The 15769-nt window shown below is 40.0% G+C and overlaps 1 protein-coding gene across 1 annotated transcript in view; it reads right to left on the bottom strand.

Annotated features, from left to right (window-relative positions):
* Positions 1 to 15769, bottom strand: part of LOC127411211 (ALK tyrosine kinase receptor-like) — a 710256-nt gene that overhangs the window by 127752 nt on the left and 566735 nt on the right. Inside the window, exon 6 of the mRNA XM_051646605.1 lies at positions 2790 to 2915. Coding sequence (XP_051502565.1) covers positions 2790 to 2915 — 126 coding nt within the window. The remainder of the gene's footprint in view (positions 1 to 2789; positions 2916 to 15769) is intronic.

Genomic DNA, 15769 nt, shown 5'->3' with positions numbered 1-15769 from the left:
GTCACATATCCGGTGTGCACGGCCATTGTCATGACCACCGTCCACCGTCTCATTTTGGCAGGTATGGTGCTCCAGCGGCAGACCCCCTGCCCCTGTGCGCCCAGCTGTAGCACAAACAGGCCCACACGGGATTGGTTCCAGTGGACTACAGGGGCGAGATTCCTCCTCCCCCCTCCTCAGGAAAAGAGGCCTCGGCTGAGCTAGCCTGTCCCTGTAGTTGGCTTGTTCCTGATGGACCGCTGGACGCATTGGGGGAGGTTACATGATGGCCTGGTGCACTGGCTACGAGACACACAGCAGTCTGCCCGTCATACACCACCAGTTCACGTAAGTTCACGGAGCAGACTCATGCATGGCTGTGATGTGGCATGGAGCAGACTCAGGTGTGGCTGTGATGTGGCATGGAGCAGACTCAGGTGTGGCTGTGATGTGGCATGGAGCAGACTCAGGCGTGGCTGTGACACGGCATGGAGCAGACTCAGGCGTGGCTGTGACACGGCATGGAGCAGACTCAGGCGTGGCTGCGACACGGCATGGAGCAGACTCAGGCATGGCTGTGATGTGGCATGGAGCAGACTCAGGCGTGGCTGTGATGTGGCATGGAGCAGACTCAGGCGTGGCTGTGACACGGCATGGAGCAGACTCAGGCATGGCTGTGACATGGCATGGAGCAGGCCGAGGCATGACATGGCATGGAGCAGGCCGAGGCATGACATGGCATGGAGCAGACCCAGGCGTGGCTGTGACACGGCATGGAGCAGACTCAGGCATGGCTGTGACTTGGCATGGAGCAGGTCGAGGCATGACATGGCATGGAGCAGACTCAGGCGTGGCTGTGACACGGCATGGAGCAGACTCAGGCATGGCTGTGACATGGCATGGAGCAGGCTGAGGTTTGACATGGCATGGAGCAGACTCAGGCATGGCTGTGACATGGCATGGAGCAGACTCAGGCATGGCTGTGATGTGGCATGGAGCAGACTCAGGCGTGGCTGTGACATGGCATGGAGCAGACTCAGGTGTGGCTGTGATGTGGCATGGAGCAGACTCAGGCGTGGCTGTGACATGGCATGGAGCAGACACAGGCATGGCTGTGACACGGCATGGAGCAGACTCAGGTGTGGCTGTGACATGGCATGGAGCAGGCCGAGGGGTGGCTGTGACATAGAGCAGACTCAAGATCCGGGGCAGAAGTTTGCGCAAGCTCGGCGGACATGACGTGGGACCCTGGCTCGGCGACCGTGACGTGGAACCCTGGCTCGGCGACCGTGACATGGGACCCTGGCTCGGCAACCGTGACGTGGGACGCTGGCTCGGCGACCATGACGTGGGACGCTGTCTCGTCGACCGTGACGTGGGACGCTGGCTCGTCGGCCATGATGTGGGACTCTGGCTTGGTAGCCGTGACGTGGAACTCTGGCTTGTTATCCACCTCCCCCACAGTGAACAGTGAACCACTTATCAGTAGGGCAAGGTCGATATACTGAGTCAGGATGTAGGTACTCCAACCGTCAGGCATCAGGGAGGAAACCGGCTCATTCAGCCCAAAACGGAAACAGTCCTTGAGGGCAATCTCATTAAAGTTGACCCTGTAGGCCAGAGCGCAGAAGTCCTCTACATATTCCTCCAGGGGATGATTCCCCTGACGTAAACGGAGAAGCTGAACTGCTGGGTTCATTTTACAGCCAGGTATTCTGTAATGATAGCTGGCAGTAACAATGACAGGCAGACAAAGATGAGATGATGTGAAGAACCCAAGCGCAGTTTAATACAAACGTGAAATCCCAAAAAACAGTAAATCCAAACGTGAACAAAACACAAACATGAACTTGACTAGACTTGATGAAACTTGACTTGACTTGACATGAAACAATGTTACACCAACAATGTTACATTAACAATACCTGACAAGAGACAATGGCAAACATGAGGGCTTAAATACACAGACATGGGTAACAAGTAAACAAGACAACCAATGACAAGACTGAATTAATTATAAGACCAATGACATAACAAGACTGATAATGAGATAAGACAATGAACCAATGAAAACAAGACACATGAACATGGAGGGGAACAGGATATCACATGACCAGGAACACATGAGGAAACAGGAAATCACATGACATGAAACCACATGACTTGAACAGGAACAGGAACTAAACTTAAAAATAAAAGACATGAAAACAAGAACAAAACACATAAACATGACATACACTATGCACTTACAAAATATACATGCACTCAGCCATGTAGTGTATGCATTTTCAAAGTGTAATATCATCCCAAGTGGAACATTACAAATTTTTACTACACAGAAGTGTTCGGCATTTAGCAGCTGACGGAAGTGACATTTCAAGTGCACGTGGTGTGTTGTCACTAGCTTTAGCGCATTAGCAAACCTCAGTTCAACACTTGTATCTTAAACAATGTACATATGCACACAGCTTGGGGTGATGGTAAAGCATTCAACTCACATTTGTAAGGTCTGTATCCACTGAAGTTTTGCAAGCTGCTAAATTCTTAATTATTTACAACTGTTCTGCCAGGCCAGTAGCACAGCCAGGTAACTCACACCCCCTCCCACCCCCCATCCCCTCCGGAATCTATGCCTCTGGTTTCTGGGATGGCAACAACTACTGAGGCAGAACTACTCCCACAATGTCCAATAAAAGTAACTCCTGTTATATAAGGGGCAAACACACGATGGCTTCATTAAAGAGCTGCTGTCTGCCTCCTGAGCCACTCTTTACTCTCCCGTCCTCCAGATGGACTGCACTAATACTCACAGCAATGTTCTCCCTCATCGTCCCCTTGTGGACAGTCCGGGTTGAAGTCACACAGCTGGCTCACATTGATCTCGTGGCCCTCTCTGCAGTGATAGCGGCCCCGGAGAGTGGCATTTCGAGAGGTTTCTGGGAGGAGAAAGACAAGAGGGTGTCAGAGTCACTAATTACAGAGACAGTTCTCCTGGAGGAGCCTGGGTTTAAGTACCTCAAGGGCACAATGGCGATAAAGCAGAATTTTAATTCCAGTAACTCTTCGATTCCAGGGTCAAACCTACTTGGGATGTAAAGTTGCGTAAGCAGCCTATATCATTAACCCTCAGACTACTGCCACCCCATTTTTCTTGTACATCTTTTACAGCTCTACATTATGTGTCTGTGTAACAGGTTAGTGCAAAGAGGTTTGATTTATGTATTTCCAATAGACTTTTTACCAATAAAGTAATCCCAAAGGCGGCATTAAGTTATCATGTTTACAATACTCTTAAAAAAAGTACTGTGGCAGTGCCATAGGAAAAAAAAAACCACTATGAGAGCTCTTTAAATCTCACACTTCAATGCGATTAAATGAAGTTATTAAATGAAAGTTCGGGAGGAGCTTGCTCATCTAATCTGCCAATCAACCTGCTGGCTGCTTTGTATATAAACCGCCGCTTTCCTCACTCTAACGACATTCTTTCTGGCATCCCTCCACCTCCCCATCTCCTTCCTCAATCTTCTAAGAGTGCCTGCACATAGCTTCCTTTATATACTGTATAAAGTAGTCCCATGGGGGGGTCGAGCCTCTTCCTCGAGCCCCTTCCTTGAGCCCCTCCTTTGCGGACAGCAAGCCACATACAGCAAGTTTACCCTTTATCGCTCAAAGATTATATGGGCAGGCAAACTCGTGAAATGGGGAGCAAATTAAATCTGAGAAAACTACTCCAGTAATCTCACTTGCTTCCTCTAGAGGTTCCGAAGAAATCTCAAAATTGTTTTAAACTGTCCCAGATTTGCCAAGTACCAAAATATGCAATAAAATGTCATTTTTAAATATGAACGCCACTTCTCTCAAGACCAAATTATCTGAACCATGCCATTCACATTCACTGTATTGCTCTTTTCTCTTGATAGCTGTATAACAAATTTCTATTTTTATTTAACTGGAAGAAGCAAAGGAGACAAAGGTACAAAGGTGATGCTTTAACAAAACTTAACTCTATCACAGTATTTCTCCAGGGATATGAAAATGCAACCTTTGAGCAATAAAATGTACCACTGGGAATACCATGGTATTTTAATTTGTACAATGTTACTGACCGATTTTCATATTCAACTCCAAGGTACTTCAAAGAATATGTACTATCATGGTAAAATCCAAACAACCATGCTTTGCCATGGTATGTCCAAAAACATTGAATTACCATGGTATCATGGTACTACACAGTACATTTGGTGTCTGTGTAACAGGTTACTGCAAAAAGGTTTGCTTTATGTCTTTCCAATACACTTTCCGCCAAGACAGTAAATCAGAGGGCTACATTAAAAGCTTTAGCGCAAACAAACACAAAGACATCAAGTAGATTCGAGTACTTTGTGAAACTAAATGAGGCAGAAACAGGCCATAAAAGAGGCAAAGTCTCAGAGAAGTCACTTGATTTTTATTGCTTCAATGATAGGAAAGGATACTGACAAAGCCAACAAATGAAAACACAAAAACGCCCTTTCCTGTTCAATATAGACACAATAGGCACTAAACAAATGTGTTAATGCAACAATAACACAGCCACAGATCTAAAGAGACGACAATGATAACATTATAACATGAGCATACACAACATCTACCTTGTTTTACGGGATGAGATATGGATCATTTTACTATGACACCATATTGATTGTTTTCAGATTTTTTTTTTTTTTTTTTTTGCATATGCAGCATACCTAAAAAGACTTCAGAATATGTGCGATGCAACAATGGCCCAGATAAGTATCGTGTGGTGACTGGATTTATGTGTGCTGAGATAGCATCACAGCAAAGACGGTCTAGCCGGGTTTGCATATCTATGCAAAAAGCAGACAGTCGTCTCTGGCAGAGCAGTATAAACGGACCACGCTCACCAGGGGTTTGTCTTACGCTGCTGACTGTGATAAAGAGAACAATTGTAGAAAAAAAAAAAAAAAAAAAAAAACAAGCTCAATGGTGGGATTCAATTTTACTTCCTTCTTTAAAAAAATAAAAAACACAACACAGATGTGATTTTATCACTGGCGGGAACAAGAGGCATAATGCATGCTTGATATGGGGTGATGACAGATTTTGTTGGTAAGACTAGACACGAGTGCTTTTCATATGAGATAATACTGCCTCCACGTCCAACGAACAAGGATATAACCAAATATTAGGGGTGGGGACCAAAATAAAATTTTAAAGGAAAAGTTTATGTAAAACTTATTAACAGTCCCAGTCCTCATTCATTATGTAAAAAAGACCAACCATGCTATTCTAGAAAACAAAAAACAAAAGCCATACATGTTTGGAACGACATGCAGGTCCAGTATGTATTGTCGTGAGTAGGACCAGGACTGGGCCTTAAAGGGATAGTTCACCAACAAATGAAAATTCTCTCATCATTTACTCACCCTCTTGCCATCCCAGATGTGTATGACTTTCTTTCTTCTGCAGAACACAAATGAAGATTTTTAGAAGAATATCTCAGACATTTGTAGCTCCAAAAATCACATAAAGGAAACATCAATATGACTCCAGTGTTTAAATCCATATCTTCAGAAGCAGAAATAATAGGTATGGGTGAGAAACAATATTTAAGTCCTTTTTTACTAAAAATATCCACTTTAACTTTCACATTCAGGTGTGAAAATGAAACTAAACAGGCACTACATGTGACATTCAGATGTAAAAGTGAAAGTGGATATTTAGAGTAAAAAAAGGATTTAAATTTTGATCTGTTTCTCACCCAGATCTATTATATAGCTTCTGAAGATATGGCTTTAACCACTGGAGTCTTATGGGTTACTTTTATGTTTCCTTTGTGTGATTTCCAGAGCTACATAAGTCTAATCACCATTCACTTGCATTTACTGTCTGTAGACTGTATGGACCTACAGAGCTGAGATATTCTTCTAAAAATCTGTGTTTGTGTTCTGCTAAAGAAAGAAAGTCATACACATCTGGGATTGCATGAGGATGAGTAAATGACGAGAGAATTTTAATTTTTGGGTGAACTATCCCTTTAAAGGATCATTCTCAAACATTAGTTACAATTAGGCTACAATTCCCACACATAGTGTGTGAACACTGCACTTACAATGGATGAGAAACTGCTTTTTAGTAGAGGAGGTCTTTTTAAGTGCAGTCTATTTACTCTCTTTCACTCTTTCTTGGTGACATCTCTCTCCTAGTGTCACATCTTTAAAACTGTGACTGCAGTCGCAATTACATGCCTTGAGCGAGACACACCAGCTCATGTAATTGGCATCATAATGAATTGCTCAGTTTTTACAGCTCAGCATGGCACCCTTGCTAAAGGATAAAATAAATAAATAATTAAAAGAAAAACACACACAAACAACTAATAGCCTTTTTAATCAAAAAGAAAAGCAAAGGTGGTTAATACACCAAGCTGCTCTGATACATATTCTTTGTGATTTGGGAACAAAGACGGTGATGGATACATTGAACTAGCATCAGTGTGCAAGTACTAAAATTATTTAAATATTGTTCGGCTTGCACAATCAGCCGTAATAGTGAGTCATCCCTCTGCAGTCTGCAGGGCAAGCATTCTTATCAGAGCACTAAAAGATAAAAGCCAAAATAAAAGATGCTCAGTCTGTCTCTGCACTTGGGAAAAAGCCTAATGACCAAGGTACACAAGCTCTGCAGTACATATGCCAACACTTGTAAACAAGTGAGTCACCAAAAACCATCATCTGCAGGCCCTGATGTATTGTTTGCTGCATAAAGATCTTACAATGTTAGGTAGCACACTTCATGCACAATATACGATTAGATTAAAAAAAATTAGTTTCGAACGTTTTTTTGTCCGATGTTATGCAAATGACTCCGGATCCATACAAATGGCAGGCCTTTAGGTTTCACATTGTTTGGTGCAGTGTAAAATGAAGATTAGCACTGATTTAAAAGAAAATGGGGTGTTCACATAGGATGATCAATCAGATGTTTCAAGAATTGTATTTCATTTTTGTATTATTTAAACTTTTAACTTGACATTGTCTTTAAATGGCAACATTCATGGTGTACAATGTCCCTCTGCATGTGTAAATAGACAAACAGTTAAAAATATTTTGATTCCAATACAATTGTCTTGAAATGCATTGTTGAAGCAGGTGGATTAATTATACATTTGACTGTAGATCAATTAATTTAGAGACTCACGTTCTCAGAGAGGGTTTCAGTGTGCTTATATATATATATATATATATATACACATACATTCTAAAATCACCCTTTTTAAAGTTTAGCTTGTAAATAAAACAAACTGTAAATAAAAGTACTAATTGACTAGTTAGTTATTGGAGGACTAGCCGACTGTCCTGACTCATCCTTACTAATGTTGATGTGTAACAGGTTGTATTGATAGGCACTTGCTGGTAATTCATGCAACAACGTCAAAAATTTAAATGTTGTAAATTGTAAGTTGTTCCTTGAACCCATTTTGACATGAATATATATGAACGTTTGTCATTCAACAAAGAGAGCTAGACATTGATGTGAATGTGGCCACAGGGTAAAAACACAATGGATATAAATGGTACAGTGCATGATGATGAGGTCTTTGTGTGTGTTTGTGTGTGTGTGTGTGTGTGTGTGTGTGTTCGTTCATTATAGCAGAAGATCCGAGTGTGCATTTTACCTTGTACACAGATACAGCTAAGGCAGTTTGAAATGTGTTCTCTGAAAATGAGATAACAGTGAATCGAGTGACTCACTGTGGATGCACTGTGCTTTCTCAATAGAAAAAAAGAAGCAGAGACTTTCTGTGTCCTGATTCTGAGAAACCGGCTAATAGGACGAGACAAAAGAAGCAAATGATGGTCCTCTGTACTGTAAATTCACTGCACATAGCTGACATTCTCACATTGCTTAAAGGGATTGGGATAATACAACACTGTAAAAACAGTATTTGGCTCTTGGTTGTCAGCCCTGCTCTTATAACGGTCATTGAAGATAATAATACTGATAATGGACTAGGCAGATCAAATCAGGCAAGGCCTAGATCAAAGAAAATTCCGGTGTCTGAATATGCATTGTTGCAAAAAGCAGTATGTCCAATGAGTATATACACTTACACTGTATGTATTCATGAAAGAGTAGGCAAACAACACCAGATGACATACTGCATCTGCAGAGATTCTATAGTGTGCAACAAGTAGACACGTTGCTATCTGATTATACATCACAAAAAATACATCACCAAAAAATAAAAATAAAAATAAAACAACTTCAAAACACCATACTGTTACGTACAGGTCATTTTTCACCTGGTTAAGAATTAAAAACTGAAAAATCTTAATATTTAATTTGGAAAAATGCCCATGGATTTTCACTTGAAACTTAGAAATCCTTTCGCTATTGCACACTGTCTCCATGTTAATATTTGCGTCTGCCGCTGAACGCGCTTAGATGCGCTATACAATTTTTCCCGAGACCGGTAAAAAAGGTCCAGTTGTCCCCCTTTATCGGCAGCCCTGGTATGTAAGTACTATATCATTACTAGGATGTTGCTTGGTGGTTGCTAGGGCATTACTAAATTGTTGCTAGATGGTTGCTTACTGGCCCAAATAAAAAGAGACCATCCCCAATTCTCTATGATATCCTGATCCCTAGATATGTGTGAGGACATTTTCAGTGGAAGTCTATGGGATTTTTTGCTTATTTTTCATCTGATGGGCGGACATTTATATTCTGAAATAAAAAAAGTTTGGAATAAAAACCATGATTCTGTTACAAATTGAAGAGGCAGGACCAAAATGCAGAGTGAAACAATGGATTTTATTAAAACCAAAAATAAACAGAGCCAAAAACAAAAACTACCCCGTAGGGGAAAAACAAAGTCCAGGGCAGTAAGCACACATACAGGCTGGGCTGGATAAAAAATGGAGCAGAACACAGATACGAAAGGATGAGAGAACAACACGAACTGGCACAGGACAAGAGAACAAGATGAACTGGCACAGGACAGCGCACTGAGGAGATTAAGATATGGAGAGAAATTAACAAGATAATAGCCAGGGCAGGTGAGACAAATGAATTAATAATCGGCAATCAAGGTGGTCGGGTATGATGCAGGACTGAGAGACATGAGGCAAAACAGAAACAAAACAAAGCCACGTGCTCTCACAAAATAAACACCCGAATGGCATGAGTGCGTATCGCCAAGACAATAAGGCAACATGCGCTCATGCCAACCGACAGACAGGACGAGAGAATGCATGGCAACGGCAACAAAGCAATGCCATGCACTATGGAGTTATATACGTGCCACAATTCTGCACACACAAAATTATATTTTGAGCGCACAAAAATGTAAAAATGCAAGATGAAATTTTGAGGACACAAAAAGTTTTTTTGCACACGCAAGATGATATTTTGAGTGCAAAAAAAAAAGATTTTCTGCTCCCAATATGATATTTTGAGCACACAAAAAATGTTCTGCATGCAAAGGATATTTTGAGCACACAAATAATTTTCTGCATGCGCAAGATGATATTTTGAGCGCATAAAAAGTTATTTTGCACACACTTGATCTCAGTTATGTAAAGATACATTCATTTTGAGCAAACGGAAATCACTTGAATAAAGCTTATTTGAATGTGAATTTGCTCAGAAGTCTTAAATTTAGCTTTCTCCTACCCACTCTGCATGCAAAACACTTTTTTTTTTGTGGCACAAATATAACTCCATAATGCACTCTCACACTTGACAAAGCCTGAGCATACATCGGGAGGCAAACACCACGCGATGCACGCAACAGGCAACAAAATGAGACAAGACACCTGTGCGAGAGTCCGGCCACAAATAAAAATGACATCTAAGACAGAAGTGACCGAACACCAGCACAACGGCTCACGACCTGGACGCGTCGTGCAAAGCAAGTGCAACGCGAATTGAGACAGACACAAGCAATTGACGTGAGTGCATGCTGCCAAGATGACATAAGAGCAATGCACTCACACCAATAAAAGACAAGACATGGAGAATGAGTGTCCGGATCCCGACACTAGAACCGAAACCGAACCAGACAGGAGAGTCAGGATCCAGACACCATGCTCTGAACATTAAACACAAGACCAACCGAAGAGCGCACGGCAGGGAAGCCACAACCCGAAGACAGAGACAGAAAATGAAACACAACACAGACACAGAACAAGAGTGTCAGGATCCTGTCACAATAACAACCCAGACTGTCAAAGTGACAGGATCCTGACAGGTTCTACATTTGTTTCTAACATATACAACTGTTTGTATCCCAATTATATATATATATATATATATATATATACACACACACGTATATATACAAGTATCCCTGCCAAACCGAATGGATACAGGGCCTTCAGGTACACGCAGTCAAACGAATGATTAAATATCTTAGCATGTGTGAAACCAATATTAAAACCACATATAACGAACAACAAAAACCACGTAGAACTAAAATGAAAAAAGATTGTGGAGCAACACCAGACTGCACGGTACCAAAACAGAACAATGCGCTACACTGCACACTAGAAACTGTGGATCAGATAAATGTATGTGAAGTTTATACTAGCGAGCTCGCTATTTTTCCCAACTGTTATGGAATTAAACAAAATATAAATAATCCAGAGATTGAAGACCCAGCACCGTCTTTAAAATCTGTTGTTTGGGAGCATTATGGTTTTGCAGTAAACTACAGTAATACTGGGCAACAAGTAGTGAACAGGACGAAGGCTGTGTGTCGGCTCTGTTTCACCGAAGTCGGGTATGTCTCAAGAAGCACATCTAACATGATGACTCATTTGCGGCGACATCATCCACATGTGTCACTTGAGTTTACGGGAGCAAAGCATAAACAGCCTGTGCAAGTTAGTCTCACCACGGCCTTCAAGCAGCCTCTTGCTGCATATATATTGTTTCTCTTTTGAAGCTCATCCTGATTATTCTTTTCTTACCTGCATTTTCATATCATTTCCATCATTCATTTCTTCTTTCCTTCTTTGCTTACTTCCTCTGACCTTTTCATTTCTCTGTATCTTTTTTTTTTTTTTTTTATCTCAATTTCCCATTCCTTGTTTCAACTCATTTTACTCTATAGCAGAGGTCACCAATTAACAGAATGACTCTGGTTAAATAATTAACTTAAAAAAAAAAAAAAAAAAATATATATATATATATATATATATATATATATATATATATATATATATATATATATATATATAATTGTTTTATTAAAATAAAAATAAACAATAAACAAACAAACACATAAATAAATACATACATACATACATGCATAAATAAATAAATAAATAAAGCAACTGAAGCTGGATCTAAAGCAGCATACTATGACATGGTGGTTTACTCAGTTCCTGTAATACATACAGTATTTCATAATCTAATGTATCTGTCTACAGTATACACAAGAATTACAATCACAGGAAACCTATTTATTAGCTCAGTGTCTTCTGCGTGTTGATTTTCATTCATTGATGGTCACAACATCAGCAAAGTTTGCATTTTAATTAAGGATGGGCATTACAGAGTAATTTAGTACAATTACTAAAGGAAATTTAGAGCCCTCACTGAACCTAATTGAATACCCCTGCTCAATAACCAGCTAAAATGGATTTGTAAATGAACATTTAGGAAGCACATGTTCACTTCTATTATCAATTTAAAAATATGTACATACACTAACTTCATTAATTAAGTAGAAAATAGGGAATTATGTAGGGAATTTAAAGCTGAAGTTGAGTATCCTGCGTGAGTCCTTCATCATGAACAAATCTGTTTACTTTCATCTCACTCAGTTATATGGAATGATCACAGTACATGAAAATGCGAACTCGTGAACTGCACTTTCATCTTCAAGAATTCTCAGTCCCCATCAGAGAGCCCCCAGTGTTCAGTCCTTGACATGAGGTTCCACACAGACTCATGGGAATGAATGGAGAATGTTAGGTGAGCACACAGGTGTTACTCTGAGTAGTCCAAGTCAATGTGTCTGATTTGTAGGTGAGCTGTAGAGTTAATGCCTTTGGATTACATCCTGCCCTCCCTCAGGACAACAGACGAAATGGGGGGCAACTATTTAGGAACTCAATGAACTGTTTAGGGCCATGCTTGATTGGCCGACGAAGAGCCCTGCCATCATTTGTCTTTGTTAGATTATTCCACAGTGCCTGAGGGGCAAAAGCATTCAATGAAATCGCTGTTTTTATTTTTTTTTTAACTCATTTTGTTTTCCTATTTTTGGGGAGGTTTTGGAGCTGCTGCATTAGAGGATGAGACAAATCGAAGGGGACAAGCCAATGAGGAAGACAAAGTGAGCTGATAAGCCAAAGCTTTTATTTGGTAAAAGGTGGTATGTGTTCATCTAAGACAAAAAGCTAAAGCATGCATGTTTGAATACCCACCTACTGCTCAATGAGCAACTGCTTGACTATTGACCTGCAAAAAAATTGCAACTGTGTCATTCCTAAGGCCAGAAACATTCTTTACATAAGTTCGCAAATGTAATAGGTGCTTACCTATCACTATCAGTGCTTTCAAAACACAGAGTCCAAAATTAACACTTGCCAAATGTGAGATAAAATTGCCTTTGGCGTACAAATAAAACAGCCAGTTGTGTTTTCAGGAATTGCTAAATGTTTTAAATGTGATGTAAGAATGATTGTTAAGGTGTATGCTAACAAGTCAACATATTTTCAATGCCACCGTAAATCCATGGAACTCTGTAGATTTTTCTTCCCTAGCTAGCTAGCCAGAAGTTTTTTTTTTTTTGTTTTTTTTTGTGGTAGCACGACTGACAGATTAAAATCCAATGTTGAACACTGAAGCTGTACATTCACAGAACATCTGATATTGCAGTCCTACTTCAGAGACCAAGTCGAGGAAGGCCACACTTTACAGTATGTAACACCAAGGACAGTGTCTTTATTTTAAATGTTGCTCAAGAGAGATGGAGAAATGGAAGAGTCTAATGTCTGCTCTTTGATATATCTGAAGTTACATTTATCAATCTATTACAATTGATATCAAAGGAGAGTAACAGTAATCAACACCCCCCCAACATAGTTGTCTCATGTTCTAGAGCAAGTTGAGGAAGGCCAAACTGGAGGTATATATCACAGAGAACTGGAGGTGTCTTTATATCAAAGGCTGCCCAAGAGAGATTGGAGGGCAGCCTTGTCTCCTCACTGATGTCTTAGAGGCACAGGGTCCTTTTGATTCTATTGTGACCAGGTTCCTTGATGTTTCCTTCATGCTTGGCAAAGCTGGATGGTCACATTAAAGCTCAACTACTGCCTTTCAAAGAGGATTGAGAAAGAGACTCCAGAAATAAAAAAAGAAGTACTAAACGCACTACAATATTCCACCAACATGGTTGCCAGATATGCAGATTGGGTTACGGGAGATTTCTATAAACTGCATTCATGGTATAAGCAAATGTATTAGAATATGTTTTAGCTGTATACTATGTTAAATATGTGGCTTCTCTTGTTCTTAAAATATTATGTGACATAATTAAACTGTAATGTGTTAGGACATTGCAAGAATTACACTCCCATGCATCCCTGGAGGAATATGAGGGGGTTGCAACAATTTTCGAATCTAAAAATTGGCTTCCCCTGCTTAGCCTGTGAGTCATGTTAGCCCTTGAAGAACAAGTGTTTACATTTTGAATAAAGATGTCACAAAGCAGCATTTGTTTTTCAGTGGAATAGCATGTATTACATTTTACATTTACATTAATTCATTTAGCAGATGCTTTCATCTAAATCAACAAACAAATGAGGGATACAACATAAGCGATTAATTCAGATGAGGCAATGGCAATAGATGCACTGATGAATCATTCACAATAATAATAATAATAATAATAATAATAATAATAATAATAATAATGTCTGTGTGTGTGTGTGTGTGTGTGTGTGTGTGTGTGTGTGTGTGTGTGTATTCTAAATATCTCTGTGGAAGACCTAGGGCAAGAAAGGATAATAAATGCAAGCATTTACAAATAGTTTGTACTCTCTGAAACAGCTGGAGTGAAAGCACTAAGATCTAGACAGCTTTATTCTCTGCTAAATAAAGTTGCTTTTTCTTTTCTTTCTTTCTTTCCTTTTTTTTTTTTTTTTTTTTTACTTTTACATCACTAAATAACTACATTATGGTAAATGTAACATAATAAATGGTTAAATATGGAATGAAACAAACAAACAAAATGTAAAAATAAAGGGACATTCACATGGCCAGTGATTTAGTTAGTTGTGTTCACCAAGTCGCATACTCTTAGCCTCTAGCAGGCATTCTGACTTGACTGTAGCTCTATCAGGCAGCAAATCGTGTGGGATCCAATCTCTGCACTCCAACATGGCATCGCTGCTCATTTGCATAAAGTTGAACTCTCACTTTGTCACTGTGTTGATGCAAATTTCTGTCAGTGTGAACACCACTTAAGAGAGCAATGCCTAGACAAACAGATCGCACAGTGAATTTGGCAACAGTAGGTCGAAAATTATGCTGCTGGAATCAGTCAATGCTTACCGAAATTATAATCACTGCTCCCCAGTGGTCGAAGCTGGAAGCGTTGTTGAATGAATGAACAAGAGTGAGCTCCAGTTTCCAGGTGAAATGTGCACAGTGATGCCAAAATTTAGTTTTATTTTAATTGTTTTTTTATTTATTTTTGTAAGTATTTTTTTTTTTTGTTGTTGTTGTTGTTCAAAATGATGTAAATATAGGGTGACCATACGTCCTCTTTTTCCCAGACATGTCCTCTTTTTCGGACCTTAAAAAAGCATTGGGCCGGGATTTCTAAATTTGTGAAAATGTCCAGGATTCGGCTTTAGTTGCATTATGATGTGCATCTGGTCTAATACTTCATTGTGTGAGCACGCATATTTGCATTGCTTTAACATCTCTTTGTAAGTCCTGCCTTCTCGCACACCCATTGGTCGATTATAAGAAGCTTGCAGCAGCTATTGGCCAAATTCCTGCCTGTCAGTCTCTACGCGAACGCACGAAGCGCTGTTGTGTTCGGCATCAAACAGTTACTTGACAGTAGCAGCAAATGACAGCTGAGTGGAAACAATGCCCAAACGAAAGTGCAAATTTACAGAAGATTTGCACAAAAAATTCCCATGCTTTCGTCCAGGTCGAGATCTATGGGAAGCAGAATGTATGACATGTAAAGCTGGCACTTATGTGTCAGTTGCTAATAAAGGTACAAATGAATTAGAAGCACACATTAGCTCTGCGAAGCATAAAGTGTCAGCAAAAGGTGAAAGTTCATCAGGTAAATTAACGGACTACTTTTTGTGACCAGGTACAATTGTTATCACATTGCTTCATTTTCCATGGCCATTCAAAATAATAGTATTAGTAAATGAAGGTACACTCATGGCATCAAATATTTTATTTAGTACATGGACATTCAAAAGAATGTTGGAAATTTTTATTTATTTATGTTATGCTAATAGAGTGTCTTTTTCACTGTATTAAAGTTTGCATTCATAGTAACACTGTTTTGAACCCTATTATTCCACCCCTCCTCCCCCCGGTGAAAAAAAAGGTGTCCTCATTTTGGAAAACCAGAATATGGTCACCCTAGTAAATATGTTAACAGGAATGCATTTTAAATGAACCATACACCCTAACCCGAACCCCAAACCTAACCATCAGTGGAATACAAATCTAATTTTGGAGCAAAAATGCAACCTCTGAATCGTGCTCACCATTGCTTATATCAACACAATTACTTCCT

Source organism: Myxocyprinus asiaticus, chromosome 20 (genome assembly GCF_019703515.2).
Source record: "Myxocyprinus asiaticus isolate MX2 ecotype Aquarium Trade chromosome 20, UBuf_Myxa_2, whole genome shotgun sequence".
Classification (NCBI taxonomy): Eukaryota; Metazoa; Chordata; class Actinopteri; order Cypriniformes; family Catostomidae; genus Myxocyprinus; species Myxocyprinus asiaticus.
The sequence above is the reverse complement of the archived record's forward strand: the minus strand, read 5'-3'. Positions and strand labels throughout refer to the sequence as shown.